This window comes from Maylandia zebra, linkage group LG12 (genome assembly GCF_041146795.1).
Source record: "Maylandia zebra isolate NMK-2024a linkage group LG12, Mzebra_GT3a, whole genome shotgun sequence".
Lineage (NCBI taxonomy): Eukaryota > Metazoa > Chordata > Actinopteri > Cichliformes > Cichlidae > Maylandia > Maylandia zebra.
Window position 1 is genome coordinate 5,601,518 of NC_135178.1, and position 27,325 is coordinate 5,628,842.

At 42.2% G+C, this 27,325-nt stretch overlaps 1 protein-coding gene across 12 annotated transcripts in view; it reads left to right on the top strand.

The window, feature by feature from the left end:
- arvcfb (ARVCF delta catenin family member b) overlaps nt 1-27,325 on the top strand; it is a 266,459-nt gene that overhangs the window by 159,383 nt on the left and 79,751 nt on the right. For 10 of the 12 annotated variants that reach the window (XM_076890600.1, XM_004567262.4, XM_076890606.1 and 7 more), the window contains 3 exons: nt 14,433-14,591; nt 15,332-15,352; nt 23,898-24,538. In XM_076890600.1, the coding sequence (XP_076746715.1) occupies nt 14,433-14,591; nt 15,332-15,352; nt 23,898-24,538 (821 nt within the window). The remainder of the gene's footprint in view (nt 1-14,432; nt 14,592-15,331; nt 15,353-23,897; nt 24,539-27,325) is intronic. The other 2 variants (XM_004567263.4, XM_004567264.4) reach the window with 1 other exon arrangement.

Consider the following 27,325-nt stretch of genomic DNA (forward strand, 5'->3'; position numbering starts at 1 on the left):
CAGTCGCAGTTATTGTGATAGACTGTGTTAGCTCCGCGAGGTGTTATCTATGCGTACGACAAAGGCTTTTTTGGAGAGAGGTTCCAGTGAGAGGTGCCTTTGGGGTACGGGGCTCCTTCAGAAAGTGATGGGGTTTTCCTGCCAAGATGAGGAGTAGTTTCATTTGCTTCAAAGTGCCACAACTAGAGAAGGCATAGGAGTGAGAGCAGAAGAGTTTAAATCTTGTGTTACTTCTCTAGGGCCAGTGCAGATATTTATACAGTTTGAAGATGAAGCACAAGTTTGCCAAACAGGTTTGAAGGGTCTATTTTCTAATCCACTTTCCACACCCCACAACTAAAGTCCCACCAGACACTGAGTATTTTTCCTAAAACAGTTAGAGAATCCTGCTAAGCCTGTAGTCTTCCATTGCAACAGCCCTGGGCAGAGTTGTTTCTGCACAAGAGAAACCAAGAGAAAGTCAGCGATGGAGGAAAAAAGGGGGGCATGGGGAGGGGGATTTGTGTTGGTTTGGAAAACCTGCGGTTGCACATGAAGACAGTTTTTAGAGAAAAGTTGTCCGGGGGCGGGGGGGTTGTTAGTACGCTTTGCACTGGTAGCCTGACCGGATGTGGAGCATATGTCCCCTGTCCAGCTCCCTAAATCTCCAGTAGACCTCACATGAACTGAGCTTCTGGCAGCGCTCGTCTCGGAGCCTCCGCCGCGCACTGCATCACCCCCCCATTCTAGTCGCCAGCCCTCTGTGACAGACTCATGCTGACAGTGATCCAGAGGCTGAGGGGAGGGGCGCTGCAAACAAGCCCCCCTCTGGGATTCCAGAGTTACACCATCACAGCAAACCCACCCCTGCCCCACACCCCGCCCACCACCCGCCGAATGCGGCAGACTACCTCTAATCTGCTTCTGCAGCGCTCGGTTCCTCCTCTCTGCCCCGTCTCTCAAGATCACACCCGCTGTCCAAATAATCAAACCACAGCTATGATTGCCGAACCCTCTCCGAAGCTCATCGTTTTGGTTTGTCCTATAGGCTCCAAGTGGTTTCTCCTCCTTTTCCTTTTTGTTTATTATCCTCCTTCCCCTTGTCTCCTTGGCTACTGACCTAAAATCTGCACAATTTATTTATTTTCGATTTGCTGAGGCCTGCCATGAATTCCATGTTGAGATTGACTTTCTGGATGTTGGATTCCTAATCTGACTCCAGGCTATGAATGACGAGGAAAACACATGTGGTATGTGATTCCGTGTGTGCGCAAGTGTGTTTGTGTGTTACGGCATGTAATTGATGGCATATGTAAGAAATTATCCGAGTTTTCCAAACATCTCCTGGCCAATTTGGATGGGAATATCTGCCTTTCCAGAGATTAAGCTGGTGTCAAATGTTGCCAGGGGTTGAACTGGGGTTTCCATCTGTCACTTAATATCCAGTTCCGAGTGGGAAAATATGGTCGCTATGCCCTGTCGGGAAGCAATCGAGCCTCGAGTCTGTCAAGCGGCTTGGATAAGGTTTGTCCCGTTTCTAGGCGCTGGTACGAAGGAACAAAAGGGCACATCGGCGGAGGGTGGTGCAGGAGGGGGAAGTAGGGGGGGGACTTCTGGGAAGAGGGAGAAAAGCAGGTCTGGGGTGGGAAATAATGGAAGCGTCTGAAACCAGGAGACCAAGCGTGAAAGAGATGAGAGAGGAAGAGAAGCCCAGATTTGGCTCAGGATCAGTCACCAGAGGAGGAGAGATTAAGGGCCCATCATTCCCAGCTGCATCATTAGGAGTTTGATGCTCTCTCTTTAGTTAGTCACCTTGCGGCGCCAAGGTTTTGAATCCACACAGGCTATTTGCGTAATTCCGGTAGATCCGCGGTGGAGGAAGGTTTGATTCTGGGAGTACAGAGGAAGGGAGGGGGGATAAAATGAGACGCTTGCCATTGAAGTTGACAAAATAAAATAAAAAAAGGAAACAAAATACAAATCTGGGGGTCAGTTCCTGAATGCCTACTACAGCATGATCATGATAACCGCAACTGGCCGATATCACGATAGGTATGGTGATATGTAATCATATTGTGATGTAACTTTAGGTATAAATGTTATGCCACAAACACCATGAGTGCTAGTTTGCTAGTAGCTGCATTTTGGCATTTTCTTTGTGCTAAGGTGCTTTTAAAACCATCATAACCATAAAGTGTTTTGCATTTGGAGCACTTCATGTAACAGCTGTTTTAGACATTCAGCTGAAATAGACCTGTGATATATTTCATTTTGTCACTTGGGATGGAAGCAAACACATAAGCTAAACTGAAATTGCCTTGTTAGTGTTTTTTTCCCCTTCTCATCTTAGAGGTTGTGAAATCACTTCATAAACATGATATCTAAGCTCTTTCTTTTAAGGGACAAAACAGCAAGGGACCCCCAAGCTTACATCTTTGCCACATTTTAGACCACTGATGAATTTGCTGCCATCAAAGCAGTTTTACATCTTTCACAAATGCACACACGGATCCTTGCAGCGCCAGGTCAGATAGACTTCTCAGTTATTCCAGAGAGCTTGGACCTGTGCCCTGGCTGTAACTGAGATGAGGCTTGGCTGAGCCGTCCTTGGATGTGACTGAATGCCCCTTTTATTCTGTTGTTGTTTTGGGGTTTTTTTTTTTTTTTTTTTACACTTTTTATCATGCTGTTTTGGGCCTTTACCACACATTGTCAGCTTGTCCAGTTCCCCTTCCTTTACTTGACTTCCCTTCTGCCTCCGCTTCATCCCACAAACAAGCCTTCTTTTGGTTGGATGTTTGGATCACACAACCACATTTGCTTTTTCACCCCAGCGCACTCGCGTCTCTCATGCTCCTTCTTCCTCCCTCCCTCTCGTTTGAACTTTTACCATTTGAGTGTTTTGACTTGAACAACTGCAGTGAGGGCAGGTGGTGGAAACAGAAGGGGTTGATGGGAAATTGGCAGACCCAAGGTTAAACAGGCGATCTTTGGTAAAGGATTAATTGTGTAAGAGCCATGTAATGATTGCTGGCGTGTCTCTGGAATGAAATCCTGTTAGTCACTCTGCAGGGGTCAGGCTAAAACTGTGCATGTCTTGCACTTGTGTGTGTGTGTTTGTGCATCAGGAAGGTGACTCTGATCACACCCGCATGCATGGCCAGGTGGCGACCTGACAGGTTTTGTTGTCTTAGAGGGAAAGATCCACAGCCTCCCTCCCACAGTGTTTAAATTAAGACATGCACATCTAATTTCTGCTTTAGTGGGGGAGTGAGTGGGAAGTGTGTATACCTCATATATACCTTGCAGTAATTGTCTCTTTTGACATTAGATTCATTTTACAAGCTAATTATATTTAACTGGTAACACTTAAATATATTTAACACTTGAAATCTGATGTTTGCAATCCAGATAGCAACCCTGATCACTACAGTATTTTTGTTTTTTTACCGGTGTATTTCAAACCAGCAGAATTGAAGCAAATTGCAGACACTTCTGTAGATCTGTAATCATTCTTTGATCAAATAGTTCCCGATGTAAATAGTTAAGTTGCAGCTTTGGACTCTTTCATGTAAGATGAATATGTTAATATGAACTGTGTTGATTTGCAACGTCAAGGTTCAGACCTCTGCAGTTCTCACAAGAAAGCACCAAGCTCAACTCAAAGCAAAGTTTGGGAAATTGGAGATAAGGAGGGCAGATCAAGGGAAGCTTAGATCTACAAGTGTATGATGGGGTGGAGGTGGAGCTCGTGGCGGGGCTGGGAAGTGCTGGGAGTGTACAGCAGAGGTGGCAGCAGCAGCAGGAATCTCATCAGCTCTCAGGCATCACAGACTAGAGCTAGCATTGTGCTGGATTATGCTTGCTTTAGGATGCACATGCTGGCAGCTGTGTACACAAAGGACGAGTACTTGTTCTTGTAGTGTTTCCTAGTCTGTTTGGAGGACACGCGTAGTTGCTGTCCTTGCAGCGTGGTCAAAGGGGGGGAAACAGTGTGTGAAGTAAAGTGATGGCTGAGTATCATCAATATGACATCAATAAACTGAATGCACAACTTTCACTGCACACCTTGAGCAACGTCTTCAGAAAAGACTAAATCCAGGTGAAGTTTCCTTGTTGTGATTCTGTCCTGATTGAAGGAGAGCCTCCTATCTTGGTTCACTCCCTCATTTTACTCTATCTCTCCGTCCTTAGACAGCACTGAGCAGCTTATTGAACACAGATGATGAATGGGTGCGGATTGATGGCAGATAGCAGGCTGCTGCTAATTGACACCGTTGTATCGCTTAATCTCCCGCCTTAGCATTCCTACTTCTCCTTTTCTTTCCTTTTTTAGCACAGCAATCCATTATGGTTTAGATTAGTTGCTTTTTAGGTGTTGTGTGTCCCTGTGTAATCTATTGTAAAGAAATATTCTTCAGAGGCTGCTCAAGGGCTCTTGGTTATTTTATTTTACTTTTTTGGAGCATTGATTTTTTGTGGACATTGTCGAGATATGGAGACCTTAAGGTTTGTTCTCTGCCCGATCTACATAAAGGTTTAATGTGTAAAAAATGTCAAACATTTTTATTTAGCTAAAGATAATCTAAAATGTACATTACAGTAGAAGCACACTCTAAGCACTTCTGATGGAGTTAGCCGGTGTTATAGTCTTTTTGGTCTCTGTACTGCTTGGAAAGATGAGGTTTCATTATTCACCAAGTCCTCAGCCACGCTGGACTGAGTAAAGTGCAGGTTGTACAAATCCTTGGGCCCTCTTGTGCGCCGAATCCCTGTCCGTTTGATGCTTCAGCTTCTCTGCTACCATCGGCTGAACAGAAGTGACTTAACTAGCAAATCTCCTGCAAGCTCTTTTCTCCTCATCAGAGGAGGTTCGAGCTTTTGGCAAGGCTATATTTTAGGCAAGAAGACAAAACACCTTTATTTTTTTGCCTTCTTTTCTTGGGCACAGGAACTCCAGGGCGTGCTGTACTTCTCTGGCTAAATCCAGTCCTTAACAGACAGGCTTTGCTGGGTTTATGAAAGGGTGTGTTTTGTTTTCTCTATGAGGCACTCTTAATTTCTTTATCTTTATTTTTCAGGTTTGACTCTTGCTGACACACACATACACACCAGCATAGTTGTACTAGTGGGAACGTTTTCATAATGATACCCTGCTCCAGGGACTTTTATTGAAGCTTAAAGTGTCGTCTTCCTTTGTTACTTCTCATGCTGCATTTTGGGATCGTTCGATTTAGTAGCTCTCCTGTTTAACGTCGGACGTTCTACCCACCCAGTACACAACCTCAAACGTCTTCCTCCTTCCTTATCACGTTTTTCCTCATAACCCTCTGACACTTTATCATTCCCCTCTCGCCAGTCAACCATTAGCTTAACTGTGCTCTACTTCACCCTTCCTTGGCTGAAGGGTAGGGCTGGGCGATATGGCCTGAAATCCATATCGCGATATAATTTGAAACATGTGCGTTAACGATATATATCGCGATATATTCTTTTCTTCTGTATAACGTATTTTCCACACTATAAGGCGCACTTAAAATCCTTTAATTTTCTCAAAAATCTAGAGTGTGCCTTATGTATGAATTCTGGTCCCAGGTCCCAAAGTCAAACGAACACTAAGAGTTAAAAACAGTCTAAATTCTTTCATCTTTAATAAAATCATCAGCATTGCTGCTTTACCAGGTGTAACAATTAAGTTTAACATCCATGCATCCATGAAAACAGAAGGTTTTTTTGGGGGGTTTTTTGGTTTTTTGTTTTTTGCCTGTCCCGTTTGGCTCTTTTGCCATCAGAATTGTTGTCTAAAGGCAAAGAAAGATGCCCAACGGATTTACTTTACCAAATTGACCATCCCAGCCTTGCCGTAATGGTCCATTTGATTCACCTTTATTGTTCATTTTATTTTCACTTACTGAATACGGGACCGACTTGACTGGGGGAAAGAAGGGGAGAAAGAAAGAGGGAAAGAGAAACAGCTGAGAAGAGGGACGGGGGAGAAGGGCAAAAAACAAAAACCAACAGAATGAGCAGGAAAAAAAAGAAAAAGAAATAAAAAGATGCATATATCGATCACCTGGATCACCTGCTGAGAAAGAAAAAAGAAAACAAGCAGAAGAGAACAAGAGTAATAGAATAAACAACATCACAATGATATATGGGAATATGACAGTAAATACTAAATGTTAAACATTATTGTGCAGCACATAAGATCAACAGAACACAGTGTGCTTTGAGGTAGGAGCCAAAAAGGGTGTAGTTTGTGGGTGTGATCACCCGTGTGTACACCTGTGAGCATGGGCGCGCTTGTTTTTTTTTTTTTTAAAAGGTTCCTTCATGTAATGATCTGCTAGAGGGTGTGGGGGGGCCACAGCCCCGTCCTCCAGGGCATGAAGCAGGTATGGAGGAGATCAAAACTCCAGACATCCAGAGGCCCCCAGAACACAAGAGACCAAGGAAGACCAACAGAGGGGCAGCCGCGCCACTGTCCCAGAAAGAGCTGAGGAGAGTCCCAGATGAGGGCTCACTCAGCAGCCGCAGAGCAGAAGCCAGGGGGAGTTGCAGTGACGCGCCCGTGGGCTCCGCCGGCAGCCAGCTGTGCCTGAGTGACCGAGCCCCAGGCCGAGAGGCCGGGGGCACCCCACCTCCGAAGTGGCCCGAGCGAGCCCCAGGCTCCAGGCCTAGAGTGTGCCTTATGTATGAATTCTGGTCCCAGGTCCCAAAGTCAAACGAACACTAAGATTTAAAAACGGTCTAAATTCTTTCATCTTTAATAAAATTATCAGCGTTGCTGCTTTACCAGGTGTAACAATTAAGTTTAACATCCATGCATCCATGAAAACAGAAGTTATTACATTTAACTGAGTTAGAAGTTAACAGGAAGTTAGCTCGCTAGTTTACACCTAAACATGACATACCATGTTCTGACTGAGAGATTTTTGTAACTAATTAAAACGTACAGCTCTGCTATCACTTCCAACATAATGAAGACAGGAAACTAAACAGCAGTGACGTTTGCAGGGTTACTGAAGTTGGACTACCTGGTATATAATGTTGTGCTACATGAATGCTAGCGACACAGCTATGTTAGCATAACATTAGCACAGTGAAGCTGGAGGATGAACGCCAACTTTTTTTCCACTCGATAAAAGTTAACGTGAGGGATTCTGGTGGTCAGGGACAAATGCAGTCGCATAGCAGGATGCTATACACGGGGCAAACTTCAGTCAGGAGAACAACTGAGATTATTCATCCACAATACGAGGTTAGTTATTAATATACTGCAACAACATGGGACTGGAACAGCTGCGAGAGAATTCAACATTAATGAATCAATGTTACGGAAGTGGAGGAAGCGCAGTTTTTGGCTTTCCCCATATTTCAAAACTGCTTCATCTCTTTGCTATGACTGTCGCCCGGCATAATTTGCAGATGATAATGGTTGTAGCCGCTGCGATGCTTTCGACCAAAACAGGTGCAGCTTGATGACATCATCAACATGCGCTATCGCGATAGAGCGGTATAGTCAAAATCTCTATCGTTGGCCGAATTTATATCGTTTCTATCGTATATCGTTTCTATCGCCCACCCCTACTGAAGGGTATGCTTTCCTGAGGCTCCTTGACTTGGAATCAGCCTCACCTTTCCCCGGGGCCCTCAGAAAGCCTGACTGTGGCCAGACAGCTTTTAATAATTTATTTAGGGGCAGTAATGTCGAGTTCGACGCCACGTTTTAATTTATTGCATGCTGAGTGCGGGAGAAGTGAGCGAGCAACCTTGCATTAAGCTTGGATCAAGAAGCCAGTTTGTCAGCGAGCCCCTAAGGATCCCTAAGGACAGATATCTTTTATCAGAAGTGGAAGCCAGTGACTGGCACAGGATCCACAAAAGGCTGTGCACGTTCCACTGGACCTTGAATCTTCAGCAAATGATGCAGTTCTGCAAACAAAGCTTTATTTTATTACTACTGGAAGACATTGCATATTTTAAATGAGTTGTGTACACACTTGGAGAGTCTTCAAATAACTTATTTTCCATTCTGTTTTTAGCGCTGGGCACTGAGTCAGGAGGGTAATTTGCATATATAATTAAACAGAACAAGGATGCAACTAATCAGTACTGACCTTTTTCAGAATGCCATTAGAACACTGTTCCCAGCAAAGCTGAACTTTATAGCCTGAGGTCAGTTGTTTAAAAAAATGTCTTTTCTTCAGCTCACAATGATTTTGTGTAAATAAATGTGTCTCTTTCTATGCAGCTGATAGCCTTCCCAGTCATTAACCCCAATAATGGGGCTTGGGAACCATTTTCCAAGTGTAATGATCTAACTCGGCTCAGTTCAGAGTGCTAATTGACTCTAAGTTACTGAATAGAGTGGGGCAGGTAAATGAAGGAAGCAGTTTTTATTTTTAGTGAGCTGCTGAAGGAGGTGATGCGTACCGAGACTGAGAGCCCAGGTCTTTTTTCCCATCAGGGACCTGGAGGCTGGAGGGTTGCAGAATTAGGGGAGAGGATCCTAGACGTAAAAAGTGCAAACTTTTTGACTGATCAGCAAGAGGGAGGAGCAGATCGATGAAGGGCGTGTGGGGCTTTGAAGCCTGAGAGAACTTGTCCAATCAATGGAGTGTTTGCTTATTAGTGTCTTCAAAGATGTGAAGAAAACAAGCTGTATTCCTCCACAAAGTGTCACTTAGTCTTTCAACAAAAGACAACAGGGAATAACACAAAAACTTTTCCTCTTGCTCGCCTGTTGGCCTTCGCTTCATTACTCCTGTGAGCTTTGTGTAATTGGGCAGACAGAAATAGTCATCATTACAGCATGTGAATGAATTTGCAAATAGATTACAAGAACTTGGAAGGATGTCACTGTTGGAGATTATTTAAATTTGTCTTTAAGAGAAAGACTGAGGGGTTCAAAAAAAGTGAGAAATATTTTCTGAATGGAAATATTTGCATTTTTTTTAATGTATTTATTTATTTATTTTTTACAGAATTTGTAAATACATTTCATCAGGGTCAAAGAGAACAGGAAGTGCACACATTATTGTGGCATTTCTAACACCCTGAACAAAGTCCTTATGACCAGTACAAGCAGACTTCCTTTTTCCTCCGACATAAGAAACACTCTTTCTCCCACTACACCGTCCAACTGCAAGCCTTTCCCTCTCTGCCCTCTCTATTACTTTCGATTTCCTCTCCCTCTCTTGGCTCCGTGCTGTTTTGGTTATCAGTGATTGCTTCAAATGCCTCCCTTTCCCTCTCCACCCTGAGAGCTGTAATTTTGTCACACTCCAGCGCAGCAGCGGGCCATGACAGGGCGTTGCACCTCCGACCGTTGACATTGTATCATTTTCCATCAGCAGGAAATGCAGCACCTGACCTTGTTTCTTTGAACAAGGTCAGGTGGGTTATGCGGAACCCCATATTCACTGTCACCTGTAGCCTATAGACATGTTTTTTTTTCTTTTTGAAATCCACGGCCTTTCAATGAAATATGAATAAAAATGGTCCTTCTGATTTTTCTTGCCTTGAAAGAAGCTTTAACTTTAAGTATCAAGAGGTGAGGAGCTTGTTGCCTATCCTGCATTGCAGTGTTGTTATCCTAATATCAATGCTAAGTTATTAAACCTCCACGCTTTGTTAACTCTTGTTCTTACAACCAGTGCACTATAGCTGGTGCATGGTATCATAAGCATATGGTTTTTGAGCTGCCTGTCTTTTTTTATATTCTGCTCCATGGAGCCAGACTTTTATTAAAGTTTTCAGAGTGGTCTTGACCAATATTTCCTCAGGCTTTCTGAAGGTTTTTAACGTTTTCCTTTGGCTGCTTTTTTCACTAATTTTCAGTCTTGTTCTTGTTCCTGACCGTTTTCAGAGGATTTGTTTGTTTGTCAAGCCAATTAACACTGATCAGTGAATCATTCAAGCATCATCATTCTGCCTAACTCAAGCGATGACTCAGTATTGTGTCTACGCATAATAGACAACTTGGCAAAGAACACCAAATTGTGTCTTTAAGCACTTTGTTACTAGCAGCCTGTTGCAAAAACAGATCATTTGATCATAGTTGAATCTACGAAAATGCCAAAGATAACACAGTTAGACAGGAATAAAATTATATTTTTGTACCAACAAGGTGATTCCCAAAGAGCTGTTATTTCTCAGCATGGTGTACAGGACTAAAGGGAAGTGGCAGCAAAATGAACAGCAGCATATTATGTGAACTCTCAGCAAAGGTCTATCGTTTCCCCTTTTTTCCTGTCTAGAACATCACGTTTATTTAAAGACCTATGGGAAAATAAAGAGCAAAGATAGTAAAGACCACAGAAAAGGAAAGAAATGGAGAAAGAAGTAAAGATAACGCACATGCCACAATGGTGTTCGCTGTTAACTGACTTTGGGACGCAGTCCTGAAGAAACAACTTATGTTAGGACAATAACGTGGAAACCCAACTGAGTCCTTGAAGAACTTTATTAAGACCAAACTTTTGCTCTCAGACATCGACCTGGGGATACAAGACTGCTGCAAGATTTTTCTTTTGACCATGGCTACCCAAAGTTATCCAAAAAAGAAGGGAATATGCTCCGCTGCGTAAACTGTGCAAGACACGAGCCCCAGCAAGGTTTCGGGTCTATGTTGACAGCCCCATTACATATAACAGAGGAACAACAAAGGAGGATTAAAGGCCAAAAATTAAGGGCCATTCGTGAGTAAACAACTTATGGAAAAGTTACGGAGTAGAGACACAAGTAACTGTTTATCAGGACAATTTAGAATCAGAAATGCCGCTCTCCAAATCACTAGGTCACACTTGGGAAGACATTTTGATAATAAATGTGGTTTAATCTAAGTATAATATGGCGCAACTTGAGAGTAGGGAAGCACACACGCAGAACCAGAGAGGATCTCTGTGCTCCCAGGAGGGGCCCTTCATTTGGAGGATTCCCTTCCCTGTTCAGAACTTCACTTTTGGAGTTTATACTATACATGTTTGCTTAGGGGAATATGACATAATTCCAGGAATATAATATAGTAAAATTAAATGTTAAAGCCCTGCAAAGCCCAATCAAAAGGAAAAGAATTGCAACCAAGATGAAAATGGAAAATGAAGTCATAATATTCTGGTAAGGGATGCGTATAAATAATATGGAACATTAAACAGTTAAACAACTGGTTTTTAGACATACATATTACTCATCATACAAACCAGGACATGCAAGAGGTGTCGCAATATTAATCTCTAATAAAAAAAACCTTTCAACTAATTAGACAAAGAGGGGCTTTATATCCTAGTAACTGGACTCATTGACCATAAGCCATGTTTACAGACCACTAGGTAATGACCAAATGCTAATTAAGAAAATATTTAACATGATTACTGAAGAGACCAGAGGTACCCTTATGTATGGCAGAGACTGCTGCAGCCCTCTCTTGACTCTACTAATACAACTAAAAGAATGAATCTGAAGACATGTACAGTGAAGAAGGGTTATAAGGTTCCCAAAACATTATCTGAGATCTATGATATAAATGATTTACTGATTATAAGGAAGGTATACATAGATGGAATTTGTTATGCAAGTCAAGTGGTAGTAGAGTTGACATAAACAACTCGGTCAGTCCTGGTTGAAACACCAATGAAACTATTTAATATGTGGAGCAGAATGCTCTCAGGATTCATATGGAAGCCCAGAGTGAGATGCACAACACTACAGCTTCCTGCAAAGTCATTTTAAAGCTGCAGAATTGAGATATTTAATCTACTGGTGCAACCCTTCCTACAAAGCAAAATAGTAAGGTGGACATGACTCAAATAGATTTACCATTTCAAACAATAATCGGAGACAGAAAATCACATTTAGAACTGAAAGAAAACTGTGGGACAAGAACACCCCTAAATATCTGGTTTGGTTATATGAATAACTAAAATTAGGAAATCCGATGAAACAGCTACGGTGGGTAGCATATGATAAAGAATTTGCTCCAGCCCAGCAAGATAATCGCTTTAAACGATGGTCAGCCAGAGGTGTTTGGACATCAGATGCAGGGGAAATGCACAATTTTGAAAGACTTAAGGGCAAACATGATTGGAAAGGCAAGACTACTTCCGATATTGGGGGTTAGATCCTATTTTAACAGTAACATGGAACCTAGGGATGAAAGTAATACTGGCCTAATCATCCTAATAACTGATACGTACAAATCTAAGATTACACAACTGAATAGATCTAGTTCAGGTCACGGGAGGGAATTTGCATTGGAAAAATATGATTCGATTTTTCTTACTACTCAGAAACTAAAATGAAAGCAGAAGGTCGTTGTTGGAGACAGTGTGGAGAACTGGTAGCTGATCACTTTCACATCTTCTGGGGTTGCCCAGCTATTCAACCATATTGGAGTGAAATTGTAGAAGTAATTACCCAGGGAGCTGGTAAGAAAGCAGTTACCAGGAAATGGCTAATGAAAGAACTCCCAGTAAAGACAGAATGGAAAGAAAAAGTACAGGAAATATATAAAATGGAGAATTCACTTTTTCTGAGTGTAGAATGGATCAGTTCAGTAAATACAGGAGGTAATGGGAAAGCTATATTGTAGTTAATATGTGGAATAAGGTATTTTGACAGAAAACCTGAAGTAGATATGTATTTGCTTGTTGTTAAACCCTTTTATTGTCAATGAATGATGTAATGATGCCTTGCAAAGCTCCTTTTCATCTGATCCATCTACTGTTCACTGAAGCCTCATCTGAAACTCAGTTAAAGGGAAACAGGAAGTAAAGACCGAGGTACATCAAATTATATAATAACTAGACTGAAAATTAGTGGCATCAGGTATTTTGTAGTGTTAAATCCAAATTTGAAATTTCTGATTCAAATCAATGTCACTATGAATTGGGGAGATCAGGAGAGAGGTTTAACAGTGGTGTCTTTAGCCATTAATAAAACATGGTAGAGGCTCTGTCGTGGTTTCATGCTGTAGTTCTGTGAGTGGCTGTGGGGATCCTGTCAGAAGTGATGGAAATATGAATGTAGAAAAGTACCATCAGATTTTAAATCGTCATTGGCCTCCTCAGAGCCCAGACCTCAGCATTGATGAAGCAGTGTGAGATTATCTTGACCGGGATCAGAGCTCAAGGTAGAAACAAGAAGCCTAGAGAAATATTCCTGAAGACTACTTAAAGAAATGATAAGAAAGCGTGTCTAAAAGAGTTCAATCTGTGTTGAAGAGCAAAGCTGGTCACTCCAAATATTGATTTTAAACCTGTTAGAACTGTATTAACTCTGCTTTTTCTTTTTCTTTTTTACTGTATTTCAATTTAAGTTTTCCACATTTGAAGAAATTGTTTCATCCATTTTCCTAGCAAAATATAAAGAACCAAGGAATGGCTCAAGGCTTTTGCAGAGCACTGTGACAGAGAGAGTTGGGAGAGAGGGAAAGAGTTGTCAACAGTTTTTCAGTCAAATGAAGACACCTGGCCACAGTTTAAGTCACAAACTTACCTGCCACAAGCAAGACGTGTGGAATACCTCCAATCTGCTGACAAGTTGTTGTTATCTTCCTCCGTGCTATGTTAGGTTTTGTTCTAACAATCACTGCGCTGCTGCTGACACGTGGTATAGTAAACACAGAGCAAGACCGAATCCAATCGATTGGCCTATTGTCATCGATGTCCAGTCTAGCTTTCTGAGTCACTGTCCAACCACTATCCAATTCAATTACTGAATCAGTGCATGTCTGATGTTCCCTATCCTAAATCTGCTGCTGTTACAGTGACAATAACGTGAACATTTCAAATTCAGCTACGTCCTTTTTTGAGTGAACCAGTTGTGCATTTGTGTTTTTAAACTGCTTTTTTAAATCTTTGACAGTGTATGTACATTTCCATGACCTATACACAAGCAGGGACAGACTGAATACGTTTGACACACTGAGTCACTGTCGTTGTGAAAACGGCAGTATGTTATTTTTAATTATATCCATACAATACAGTTACATTTTCATATTTCAGTTATTTTCATGAATATTTTCTGCAGCCCTTTTTTTCATACCGCATCGTGTTTGGAAATCGTAAACACTTATTATTCATATCCGTGTATTTTAAAGCGGTTATTTCCTACACATTATTATTCACGCCATGCGCTTCACACTTTCCATCTACTTGATGTTCAAGTGTTGCATTGCAAATTGCAGGTGGCATTATATTTAATACACTTCATTTGCAATGTTCTTATTTATGCTCTGCTTCTCTCTGCTGGATTCTAATGTCATTTGTTGCTGCTGTGGCCCAATTAAAGTTTCATCTTGTCGTATGTCTAATGGATGATTACCTGGATGCTGTTCTGTTTTTCTCCACTCTATCTTAACAGCTTTTTTTATTTAATTTTTTTTTTTTAAATCTGTCGGTTATTTCAGTTCAGTTTTTCTCAGATTCTCTTTTTTACTTCTCTCTGCACAGGAGCAGAGCCCCAGTAACGCCACATCCCTGGCCATGATGCAAGAGCCGCAGGAGGTGGTGGAGGAGACGGTCACCATTGAAGAAGACCCCGGCACCCCCACCTCCCACGTCTCAGTGGTCACCTCTGATGATGGAACCACACGGCGCACAGAAACCAAGGTAAGACGTAAAGCTGCACACACAGCATGGTCACAGTGCATAGGCAGTGGCTGATGCTGATCCTAAAAAAAAAAAAAACTAGTGACGACATGATTAAATAGAAAGGTCAGTTATACAGGGGGGCAAATTATTTGATACGCTGTTGAACTGGTGCATTTCTAGCATTTAAATGGAGCAAATTTCTGTTCATTTCTTTGCAAGTGACCAAACTTATAAATTCAGCAGGGGATCAAATCATTTTTGTCCCCCACAGATATATTAACTTAAAGGAGTGATCCAGTTAAAATTTGAAACTTTAAAATGTTTTTTAAAATAAAGCTATGACCTGTGCATAACACTGGTAAGCCATACTTTTTCTGCGTACTATCACACGAGTAGGACTCTTCAAAGCAGCGGCATTGTTTTGGCACATTGATCCCAATAACCTCATAGTAGCAAAACTCCCCAAAGTCCCTTTGATCCATTTCAGTATTGCTCAAATTATGCTTATGGATTACTGCTTGGTACCGTATCTCCACTCCCAGACTTCCATTCTTAAGAACTATAAATCCCATAATCCTACAGCCCAAAGTGGTTTCATCTCCTTCTCATGGCTTTATTTTCTTCATTTTCTTTCTTTTATTTGTTATTGTTATTATTATTATTATGAGCAAATTCCCCTGATGTTCTATCAGTTTTGTGCTCCTCAAAAGCTCCTTTGTTGATTCGTCCTTTACTGTGTTCTTTTGTTTTTCTGTAAGGGTATATCAGCTAACGTGAAGGTGAGTTGACTTTTGTACCAGTATAGCTTTTCCCATCACGCCACCATTATTTGTGTGCCCATACAGGCTATAGCAGCAGCGTGCAACACAACTCTGCATCATCACAAGCTAAAAGCGACCTCTCACTTAAGCCACTGCTTGCTGCTTCCACCTCGGTTGATCTGTCCCTAGCAATACTCTCTTTTGCATAGTTTTTCTCTGTCTTTGTTTTATGTAGTGTCTCAGTATTCCTTGGTGGAATCATAAATTATAAGAAAGTCTATAATTTATAACTTTGATATACAGCTGCAAGCAAAAGCTTGACAGTCTGTGGCCTTAGCAGTAAATATGGAGGCGACATTAGAATCAGACTCTTTGAATCAGTGAGTTTGGAAAAAGGATCAATCAAAGTCGGACCTTCACAATAACGTCTGAGAAAGCAAATAATGGCACAAACACATCAGATTTGTGGGTCCTGCACAAAAACAGCAACTCATTATGCGTTCTCTCTAAAGAGTTTTGACTAATGCAGTCCATTTTCCTTAATAAATAAATGTCCAAGTCTAGTTTTTATCTATATCTAATTTTAGGACTTTTGTGAAAATCTAATGACGTTTTAGGTGATATTTATAAAGAAACACAGTGAAGTGTTCACAAACATTTTCCTGAAACTGTACGCTTTAAATTATAAGGTTGGGGAATTTTAATATCAGTGAAATTGTTTTAGGTTTCTTGAAATCAAAGTAAATTTGGTGTTTGTTTAACATGTAAACCAGGACAAAATCATTTGCTACCTTGCTGAAGATCTCAGAGCTGTGAAACCTTTTCAGGCGGTATCGTTATTCTGCTAAAGCCTGAATTCATTGTTGTATTGGATTTGACCAAACAGCATCATCAGAATAATGCTGGGATTGAAAATTCAGTTTTTGCTTCTACATTTTAAGGCGTTCAGAGATAGGGTTGTATTGCAAGATCTTTGCGGGGGGATTCAGATATACGCCTTTGTGGCTACAGTCAGCTGCTGTAGCTGGAGGCTTCCAGAGCAGTGGTGAGGAGCTGTGTGGAGCTCTTACTCCTGTGACTGTGAAACTGTAATTAAAAAGCCTGGTCTAATCCCTCATCAGGGAGGACCCGTTGCCCTCCAGCCTGTTTACTGCTAGGGAATTGGCCACACAAACTCTCTCGCACGCTTTTATGCATTACAGCGCAAGACTTGTTAGGAGTAACACACACAAAACATCACACTAATCAAGGGCTTTGCTGCCGAGGACGGGGAAAGAACGAGGCTAGTTTTAAGGGCCTGCCACCCTGCTGAGAGGTGGGGTTGCCTGTTTTCTGGAAGTCACTTTGAAGGGGAATGTAGATTAAGCAGATTGCTCAGGGTGAACTTGTGGAAGGTTGTAGGTCTGTGGTGGTAAACAGATCCAGACCCAGTTGAGAATTTACAAAGAGAATTTTGTCCTGCTCGCTTTCCTTGTCTGTCTTTTTCCTCAACTCCTCTCCTGTCTTTGACTCCCTTTTCTGAAGTGTTCCTTTACCCTATCCCTCTTTCCATTTCTCCCAGCAAGTCAGTTGTATTTATGTGCATACGTGCTCTTTTAACCCAAAGGTTTGCCATGCTTTCTAATGCTAACACACTCCTTTCCCTTTATGGTTATCCCCCACCTGACTGTTTGAAGTTGAAGCACTGGAGCTTCTCCTACATTGCTGATTTGCAGGCAAAAAAGGAAAAAAGTTTGTTCAGTTGTAAATATTTTTCTTTTAATTCAGTATTCGGGAAAATTACTTGGTTGAATAATGGGAAAGGAAGAGAAAAGTGGGGGGGTTTTCCCCCCTGATTGTCCGTTGGGAAAAAATAAAAACAGATGGGACTTGTGTTGTAGAACTGTGTGGTTGTGCAAAGAGACCGGTAAATCTCAGGTGACAAATGGAGTTAATCTTGGAAATTTCTCATTTAAGGCTGCAAAACAGCACTGAATAACCTTTCATTGGCAGATTAACTGCTGGTTCTGTTTATGCGCTCAATCAGGTCAATTCAAAAGTGAACTGGCCCGGACCCTGAACGTGCGTATGAGTTAGAACACATATACATGCTCAATTAGATCCACATTCTACCTCCTGCCCTACAATGCCATGCTTTTTTTTTTTTTGCTTTTTTCTTGGCTGCCTCCCAGCCCTCTTTTCCTGCTGGCAGACACTCTGAATAAAACACCGGTCATTTCAGTGCTAAAGTACAGTTGGACCAATAAAAGCAGCCTTCTTTCTCATTGGTCTGGATGTGAGCTAGTGTGTGTGTGTGGATGCAGACCACCAAACCAATAGCATTTTCATCGCCCATCATGCACTGGCAAGTCAAACTGAAGCAGCAACTGGTTATTATCTTCCAGAGGGGGAAAAAAGGCCTAATGGTGATTTATTCATGTCTGGCTGTTATTAAAAAAAGAAATTGTCTTTGATGAAGATAGACTGCACACTCATCAAGCTAGGCAGTTACTAGAGCAGAGTAAGAACGCTTTTCTCTCAAGATGCAGACAACTGCTGTAGCCATGTGACATGGTTTATAAGTATGGCCGAGCCCGGCACATAATTAGCTTTGAAATCTGACAAGAGTCTTAATTTTCTTTATCCTCCTAAAAGTTGATGATACACTGCAACAGTGGTGTCAGATATATTGTGAACCCCTTTTTAAAACTGGCTTCAGTGGAATGATTGCTAACGAAGCAGCTAATCAAAGGAAAATTGCCACCTTGGGACGTTCTTGAAATCGACACAGTTGTCAATAGCTCCGTGTCTGACACCCACAGGAAAAATGATTTGACTGGTGCTTCGGATACAATGTATTCAAAATTGCTGAATGGGTTTCTCAAGTCTTTGTCTATTCTCACTGCAGGAGGCTAATGAGAGATAGCAGGCTAACTCTGCGTGGGGCTACAGAAGTTGAAGCTTCCTGACAAATGCTGGATTCAGAGGAATAATTAACAATCGAGACAAAACTGAATAATAACGTCTGAGTCACGATTTCAACAGGCCTAGTGTTAAAGCCCACTTTCCCCCAAACATTTTATGCGACCATAAAATGCATGGAAAAGCAGCATGTAGCCACTGTGACGTCATCAATCGTTTAGGGAAGTTCCCTGGTGCTGAGCCATTTAACGATTGCCACCTCGGTATTTTGAAACTAGAGACAACAAGCGAGAAACTGATCTGGCTGAGAAACTGAGGGACACCACACGCTCGTATGCTCTAAAAGCCTGTTTTATCCTCCTCCTTGGCTCTAACTGGAACCATAGCTTACAGAATGAACATGATGTTGCGTTTATGAAGACTTGAAACTAGCCATTAAGACCATAACCTCAAATAAATCAAGTGAGAGGTTTCCCCCCCATAGGCTTCTACATCTGGACTTCTTTTTTAAAAACTGCTTTTAATAAGTTAGAGAGGTACGTTTAACCTGAAGTTTCAGTGTCACGAAAAGGTAACCTATGCTTAACACATTATGTTTGAATTCTGCTATAAGTGCCATACAGTGGGGCAAAAAAGTATTTAGTCAGCCACCGATTGTGCAAGTTCCCCCACCTAAAATGATGACAGAGGTCAGTAATTTGCACCAGAGGTACACTTCAACTGTGAGAGACAGAATGTGAAAAAAAAATCCATGAATCCACATGGTAGGATTTGTAAAGAGTTTATTCGTAAATCAGGGTGGAAAATAAGTATTTGGTCAATAACAAAAATACAACTCAATACTTTGTAACATAACCTTTGTTGGCAATAACAGAGGTCAAACGTTTACTATAGGTCTTTACCAGGTTTGCACACACAGTAGCTGGTATTTTGGCCCATTCCTCCATGCAGATCTTCTCGAGAGCAGTGATGTTTTGGGGCTGTCGCCGAGCAACACGCACTTTCAACTCCTGCCACAGATTTTCTATGGGGTTGAGGTCTGGAGACTGGCTAGGCCACTCCAGGACTTTCAAATGCTTCTTACGGAGCCACTCCTTTGTTGCCCGGGCGGTGTGTTTTGGATCATTGTCATGTTGGAAGACCCAGCCTCGTTTCATCTTCAAAGTTCTCACTGATGGAAGGAGGTTTTGGCTCAAAATCTCACGATACATGGCCCCATTCATTCTGTCCTTAACACGGATCAGTCGTCCTGTCCCCTTGGCAGAAAAACAGCCCCATAGCATGATGTTTCCACCCCCATGCTTCACAGTAGGTATGGTGTTCTTGGGATGCAACTCAGTATTCTTCTTCCTCCAAACACGACGAGTTGAGTTTATACCAAAAAGTTCTACTTTGGTTTCATCTGACCACATGACATTCTCCCAATCCTCTGCTGTATCATCCATGTGCTCTCTGGCAAACTTCAGACGGGCCTGGACATGCACTGGCTTCAGCAGCGGAACACGTCTGGCACTGCGGGATTTGATTCCCTGCCGTTGTAGTGTGTTACTGATGGTGACCTTTGTTACTTTGGTCCCAGCTCTCTGCAGGTCATTCACCAGGTCCCCCCGTGTGGTTCTGGGATCTTTGCTCACCGTTCTCATGATCATTTTGACCCCACGGGATGAGATCTTGCGTGGAGCCCCAGATCGAGGGAGATTATCAGTGGTCTTGTATATCTTCCATTTTCTGATGATTGCTCCCACAGTTGATTTTTTCACACCAAGCTGCTTGCCTATTGTAGATTCACTCTTCCCAGTCTGGTGCAGGTCTACAATACTTTTCCTGGTGTCCTTCGAAAGCTCTTTGGTCTTGGCCATGGCGGAGTTTGGAGTCTGACTGTTTGAGGCTGTGGACAGGTGTCTTTTATACAGATGATGAGTTCAAACAGGTGCCATTCATACAGGTAACGAGTGGGGGACAGAAAAGCTTCTTACAGAAGACGTTACAGGTCTGTGAGAGCCGGAGATTTTCCTTGTTTGAGGTGACCAAATACTTATTTTCCACCCTAATTTACGAATAAATTCTTTACAAATCCTACCATGTGAATTCATGGATTTTTTTTTCACATTCTGTCTCTCACAGTTGAAGTGTACCTCTGGTGCAAATTACTGACCTCTGTCATCATTTTAAGTGGGGGAACTTGCACAATCGGTGGCTGACTAAATACTTTTTTGCCCCACTGTATATGGAACCATGACGCACTTAAGATGAGGTTTTTTTATATATATACATATATCTGTTTTCTGTGTATTATTGTAGGGTCTTTACCTATATAGTATCCTATTAGAATCTTCCAGATTCCTGATCTGATTCCTGATCTGGCACCTCCACCACTCCTTTCCCCTTCCACATTTCTACCTCGTCCTTTTCCAGCTCATCTCAAGCCTCATGCACTAAACTGAAATCAGAGCTCTAACACACTAAAATAGGCATAAACACGCCTTTTCATTCTCAATTTTGTCCCAGTTACTGTCAGCAGATCAGAATTGCTACCCTCCCATCTTCGACAGTTACCAAGAGCCAGCTAAACAACAACAAGAACAGCTGGTTATAAGCTAACATTATGCTAATGTTTGACTCCAGCAATGATAGCTCCACCTCAAAGAAAGCTTCAGTCACTCAGGCCAACAGAAAAGTTGAAATCCTTAAAAATGTTGGTGTCGCTGTCATCCATCAGAAGTGAGCTTCATTGGCTCATCGACCTGTTTCAGCCTCCTTTCACAAAGCTTTACAGCCTCCTCCAGACTGAATAGCTGTGGATGCTCCACACCCGACATTATAACATGAACAGTCATCTGACGGATTTATTGCTAGGTGTTGATGTTATTAACATATAGTGTGTACAAAAAAATTTTTGATCCAAAAAATAGAAACACTCTGACCGGCCAGCTGTGGCCATTTTGGGTTTCAAACAGTTAAAAGAAAGAATATCACAGTCTCATGACGGAAAACACATAGTAGCTAAATATCTGAATTATGGGAAGAGCTTTACTCCTTCACAAATATTTGACCCCTCTTCTAAGGTCCCACTGGCACTGGAGGAGACTTCTCTTACACATCTGTGGTTTAGTGGTGATTCCAGCTCATTAAAATAGCAGTGTATCTGTTTATTAGATCATTTTGTTATTCCTAAGCTGTTTCTCTTTTGCACACCGTTGCTTGTTACACTCAGACTATGTGAATCAGAACTGTATGGATCAGTGTGTAATGAAACAAATTTTCCCACGAATCCCTTCAACTTCAGGTCACCAAAGTGGTGAAAACCATCACCCGTCGCACCTACCATCCATTGTTGGTATCTGACAACTTGTTAGTGGAGTCCAGGCCTGCCACACGCACCCCCACCCCGGTCACCAACTCGACCCCCACCCTATCTGAGACAGACCCAGTAAAGGACGCCGAACCTGTGTGATTTGTGTTGTTTCTTGCCTCCCCCCGCCTGCCTGAATTTTCCCAAGATATAATAACAGTTTTAATTTTCCTCATTCTCTTTAAGAGAAGATGAAAACTAATCGAAGGTTTTGCAATCACAAGCTGCTCAAAAATCTGATCACTCCCTCAGTTTTGCCTCACTAGCCCATGGCCACCTTGTCAATTTAAGTGCCCGATAAAGTGAATGCCACAGAGGTTGTGAAATGTCTTGCAGTGCTGTAAAGTGGACAGTTTGCCGCCTGCTACTTTCCCCTCTGTTTTAACAGTTTGATAAACCGTCTAGGACTGTGTCTTAACTGCCTGTGGGTTTTTTTGTTTGCTTTGTTTTTTTGTTAAACATTTTTCAGTACTGCTGTCACTTTCCAAGCATGTACAAACACAGAAATCTTGAGTATTGCTACATATTCATATATATTTGCAACCAATTTAGCAATTCTCTTTTGAGCCTGTTTACACCACTTGAGCATATTTCAGAGGCTCTTCTGAAACCCTGGTCCCTCGTCTACCCGTGCGTGACGGTTTAACGCCTTGTGAACTTGAGCGCACATCAAAGAGCGTTTGAAACCTATCCGATAGCTCCCTTTGCAGCCCTTGCAAATTGCCTAAAAAGCTGTGTTAGTACAAGGCAGCCGGGCGTGTCGAGGCTGGGAAGCTGTAGCATTCAACGTACCCTCGTCTCAGTTTCTGTCAGAATAAAATAGCACCAAATATTAACCAAATGTGATTAAAAAATACTAGAAATGTTTATTTATTTATTGTGCACATGTAGCCACCTCATGCACGGTATGACATTCAGCCTCTAGCTCTTGTTGGGTCACCGAAGCCCAGCAAGTAGCACCAGAGCAGTCTAGACTTGAGGTCCTGCTATGACCTGCCACAGTGAACAAGATGAAAGCAAGCTCATTATTGTGATTCTAAGGTCATGCACATCCTTTAGCTGATGTAACTCAAGCAAATGAGCTCTTTGGGTTTTTTTTTTTAACTATGCCACTCCACCTCAGCTTTGTGCAGTTAGAAACAAATGCAAACTATTCAGTAATTACTGTGCTTAAAACATGGAAATGAACCTTGACGTTCCTGAAATAGGCTGTCTTATGTAGCTCACAGTGAGAGTGTAACCAAGAAACAAGGCCAGTGAAAATTTCTATTTGTTTCAAGCAAGTTAATGAGGATGCCGTGTTTAACAACTGATATGTGGTTTATGCGTTTGCTCCTGGCGCCGTCCTTTGTGGTGCGGTTTAATGCTTCATTGTGGTTCCATGATATTATTACGTGCCTCTGCTCCTGATTAAAATCAGAATCATGGCATTGATGGGAAAATAAAGACGGCGTTTTCAGATTAACAGGGCCGGTACTGAAAATGAAGCCCATCGGAATCAGGAATGAGCAGGGTCTTTTTTTGTCTTTTTCCTTAGATTTTAAGTTTTTAAGGGAACAAAACTCTCTGCAACACCTTGTAAGGCACGACGTGAACTACATCAGACCTGCGCCCCTTGCAGATGACGGTTAATTTTCATCAGCTTCATTAATTTTAAAGATGAATTTATAGCCACGGACAAAATAGCCAATTATCAGCCACAGCAGAATTCAGTGGGCAGCAAATTGCTTTCTATATGGGCAGAGAGCCCAAGGAGGGAGTCGCTGTCTGTCATTCTCCAGCCAGAAAACCACAGAGACAGCAGAGGAAGCAGAGTTATTTAGCTCAAGGATGATGCGAATTTGAGAAATGCGTGCACGCAGGTCTGGCTTTAACAGTCCCTCAGCTATGGACTGTGATGCTACATTGCTCATCTGGAGCCATTCGGGACTCAAGGTCCAGTGGAGCTATACAACTTCCATCAGGCTCAGTTGCAGCACTATTCAGCCTGAATTTGCACTTCCTGTGTACACACAGCATCTGGGGTTTAAATTTGGAGCGTTTGTCTTAAAGCAGATCGGATGTACTGCCTGCTTTTTTTTCTAACAACCAACGTGTTACACAGGCTGAAAATTGAAGATTGGTCAGTTAGTACTATGCCTCGTTGGCATAAGGGTTTAAAGATTGAGTTAAACCTTAACATTTCCAAGTGCTCACATTTATTATGTGTGTTGTCAGCTTAAAGCTGACCACTGTATTTAAACCTAAGCATAGGTTTGGTGTAACATTGTTCTACGCTGTCTGACAGTGTGTATCTGTTTCCCCATGCAGGTGACTAAGATGGTGAAGACGGTGACCACTCGGACAGTGCGTCAGGTGCCCCTCGGCCCCGATGGCTTGCCGCTGCCTGAAGGCACGTCCCCGCTGGGCAGCTACACCGATTCCATTGACCGGCGATACCTGAAGAATGGAAGTGACCGCTTCATAACGCCTCAAGCAACCTCAACCCTGACGCGCTCCTACAACAACTCCTACAACGATTCATACGGAGAGACACCGGAGAGCCAGTACATTCGCCATTATGGTCTTCACGATGGCTACACCGATTTGACGGATAACTACGGCAGTCTTTCTCGTGGTGTCAACTACCGGCCGCCGCGGTACCCATACATGCCTAATAGCTACCGGCCGGAGAATAGCTACACCCTGCCTATCAGAAAGGATGATTATGGCCATGTGGCGCAGCCCCAGGTGCCTATGGGCAGCAGCACTGTGGATCTGAACCGCTCACAACCAGAACGCTTCCAGCCTGAGCCGTATGGTCTGGAGGATGATCGCCGCAGCTTGGGCCCCGAAGAAGAAGAGCCATATGAGCTGGAGCCTGATTACTCCACTGCCAACCGACGCACCCTGCCAGGGGCCAACCGTGGGCGCACCCACCGGGAACCGCTGCGTGATGGCCCCCGAGTCAGGTGAGGGTTGCTTTTACAAAGGAGTCCTTGGCTAATATTTGACATAGTGAGATTGTAATATACAGCCATTTATACTGCTACTACTGCTTATGGGGAATAATTTGGTAAAGGTGTGCAAGTTCATACAGTGTATATATTTTACTTTTTTGCACTAGAATTCTGTTTTGGATTATTTTATGCTTAAGATACTTTGTGTTAACACAAGTGAACTCTGCAATGAGAGAGAAGAGTATTTGTCTCATTTACACCATAAAAAAAGACTACATCATAGTAAACAGATGTCTCTTGTCTGTGAGCACCTTGTTTGAGAAAGGAAGCAAAGAATAAGTTGGTTTTGATTGCTGTTTTCCTCCAAGTAGATAGTGAACATGTTTTTCTGTCAGGGGTAAAGAGGTGGGAATGAGAGACATGATGAGGGAGAGTCGGAGAGGACAGCGGGCTTTTGTCAGCTATCTTTCAAAGCCTTTCCTTTTTTTCAGGATCCTTTGTAGAGAGAGGCATAAAACTTGGCTCCGCTGGGCAGAAAAAAGCTTGTCAGCCTCTAACAATAAGATCCCAAAATGGACCCTTGTCTCCTAATAGTTTCCAATCAGTTTGTTGCCGCCCAAAGGAGAACCTGAGAAAAATGTCCACTCTCAAGTAAATCGAAGAGAGGGTTTGAAGTCGACTTGGTGTGTCTTAAAGACTTCTTTTCAATCAGCGATCTGTAGCAGATGGATATTTTCAAGTTCCTCCACCTTTCCTCCACCAATCTAAGGGCTAAAATGTTTGGGCCTGAAGCCAAGTCTAAAGACAGGCTGTGGAGGTTTAAGTGCAGCAAAGAGCAAGAGAGGAAAGAGTCTGGATGTGTTTGGTTTTAGTTGTATTTAAAGAGGCTCTCCATAACTTCCAGGACATCATTGTTATTAATGACATCCACGTCCAGAAGGTTAGCCGAAGTTGAGAATTTGAAAGATAACATATTAAATTATTGGCACCATTAGAAATGCAATAGGAAGGTGTAACTCAGAATAAAGACGGAGTGGCAACGGCCCCATGCGGCTCATGTCATCGTCAACTCTACACGGATGGTGACAAATATATTTTCTTTTATTGAAAAGTGTTGATCTAAATATAAATCATAAACCTAAATAGCTTAATTACTGCTACATATGATTGTGAGCAGTGTTTAAAACGACACAAAAAGAAGAAAGAGAACAGTTTTGAACATTTTGTTACAGGTCAGGCACGTTAACCCTTACATTAATATCAACAATAGGGGTTTTTAAGTGGAAATATAGGAATTTCCTCTCTCTGGCATTTGTTATGACCATCTTTGACCCTCAGTTAATGGTGTAGAATGATAAAGGTGCACGAGATAGGAAATAATGTCAATTCTTAAAATGTAACCCCTCTGGTGACCGTTAAATTGTAAGTGTAATAAGCATAACAATGTGCAAATGTTACATTTGAGTTACCTGTGTAAATTTAGCTAATACACGGAAAAATAAATGTTACTTTGTATTTGAAGTAAACATCTGTATGTCAGTTGCCATAGAGACATTATGAATCTTGTACACTAGCTGAAAGATCAGTGTTTCTGCCTCAATATCAGCATGTTGAAACTAAAGTTGACCAATGATACATGCTGCAAAATTAGTCTGTTTCAGTACAAAGCAACAGTTACTTATTATTGGCCAAAATCAGTATCACTTGTCACTCTACACATATCATTTAATAAGCAATGAGATTAGCAAGCAGGATAAAGTTAGCCATATAGTGGTAACTGAGCTACTCTATTATTAATAGACTAATCTGAAAATTGCCAGACCAGGCCCAGGAGTTCGGAGGAATTAGCAGAGCTGAAGCAGAAAGTTTCTCCTTCTTATTCTCTATGTGAAGTTCTTGGGAGCCAGTCATTCGTTGAACAGTTTGTTAACTTGAATTTTCTAGCTAGTGTTACTCACTGAGAAAGGCACTTGTTCATAGAGTTCAGGACATGACATAGAAATCCTCATTTACATAGAAATCCTCCATAGGCTGCTGAAGGAAACCAAAAGGGTCGTGGAAGGTCTCATTTCTCAGTAGCAATCTGTCATCCAAAGGCATGAAAAAAGCAGGATAGCACATGTTTTACAGTGATGCAGAAGTCTGCTTTCATCCAGCATCTTAATTAAACTTATGTACAGACCCACTTGTGCATTTCAGAGTACACTGATGCGGATGAGGCTCCGAAGAACAGATGGCTAATCAGAATATCTGTCTTTACACACTTTTGACTTAGCTCTGACAATTACACACATAGTACCTGTCTGTGTCTCACACACTCACACACACACACACACACACACACACACACACACACACACACACACACACACACACACACTTAATAATAATCCACATCTTCACAAAATGAGTCACTCCCCCATCCGCTTTGTGGGAGGCGCTTTCTTTGACAGGCAATTTGTAGCCTGCCTTACATGTGTCACAACACAGCCCTAACAGCCACATACACCCCTCAGACATGCACACTGACAGCTGCTCATGTGATTGCCCACACAAACTTGCGCACACACACACAAACACAGATTTGTAGCAGCTCGTGGATGACTGCTGTCCAAAGAAAGACGATCTTTCTTTCTTCTTTGCTTAGTTTTTCCTGCACTCGTGTCAAAACAACAGCATCCAAACAGCCTTTTCCCTTCCAGTAACAGTAACAGTGACAGTGAGCTCACTCCCGAGTGCCCAGTCTCTCCTGAGCACTCGAAGCACAATTAATATTCTTCCAAGAAAGCACTGGCTAAC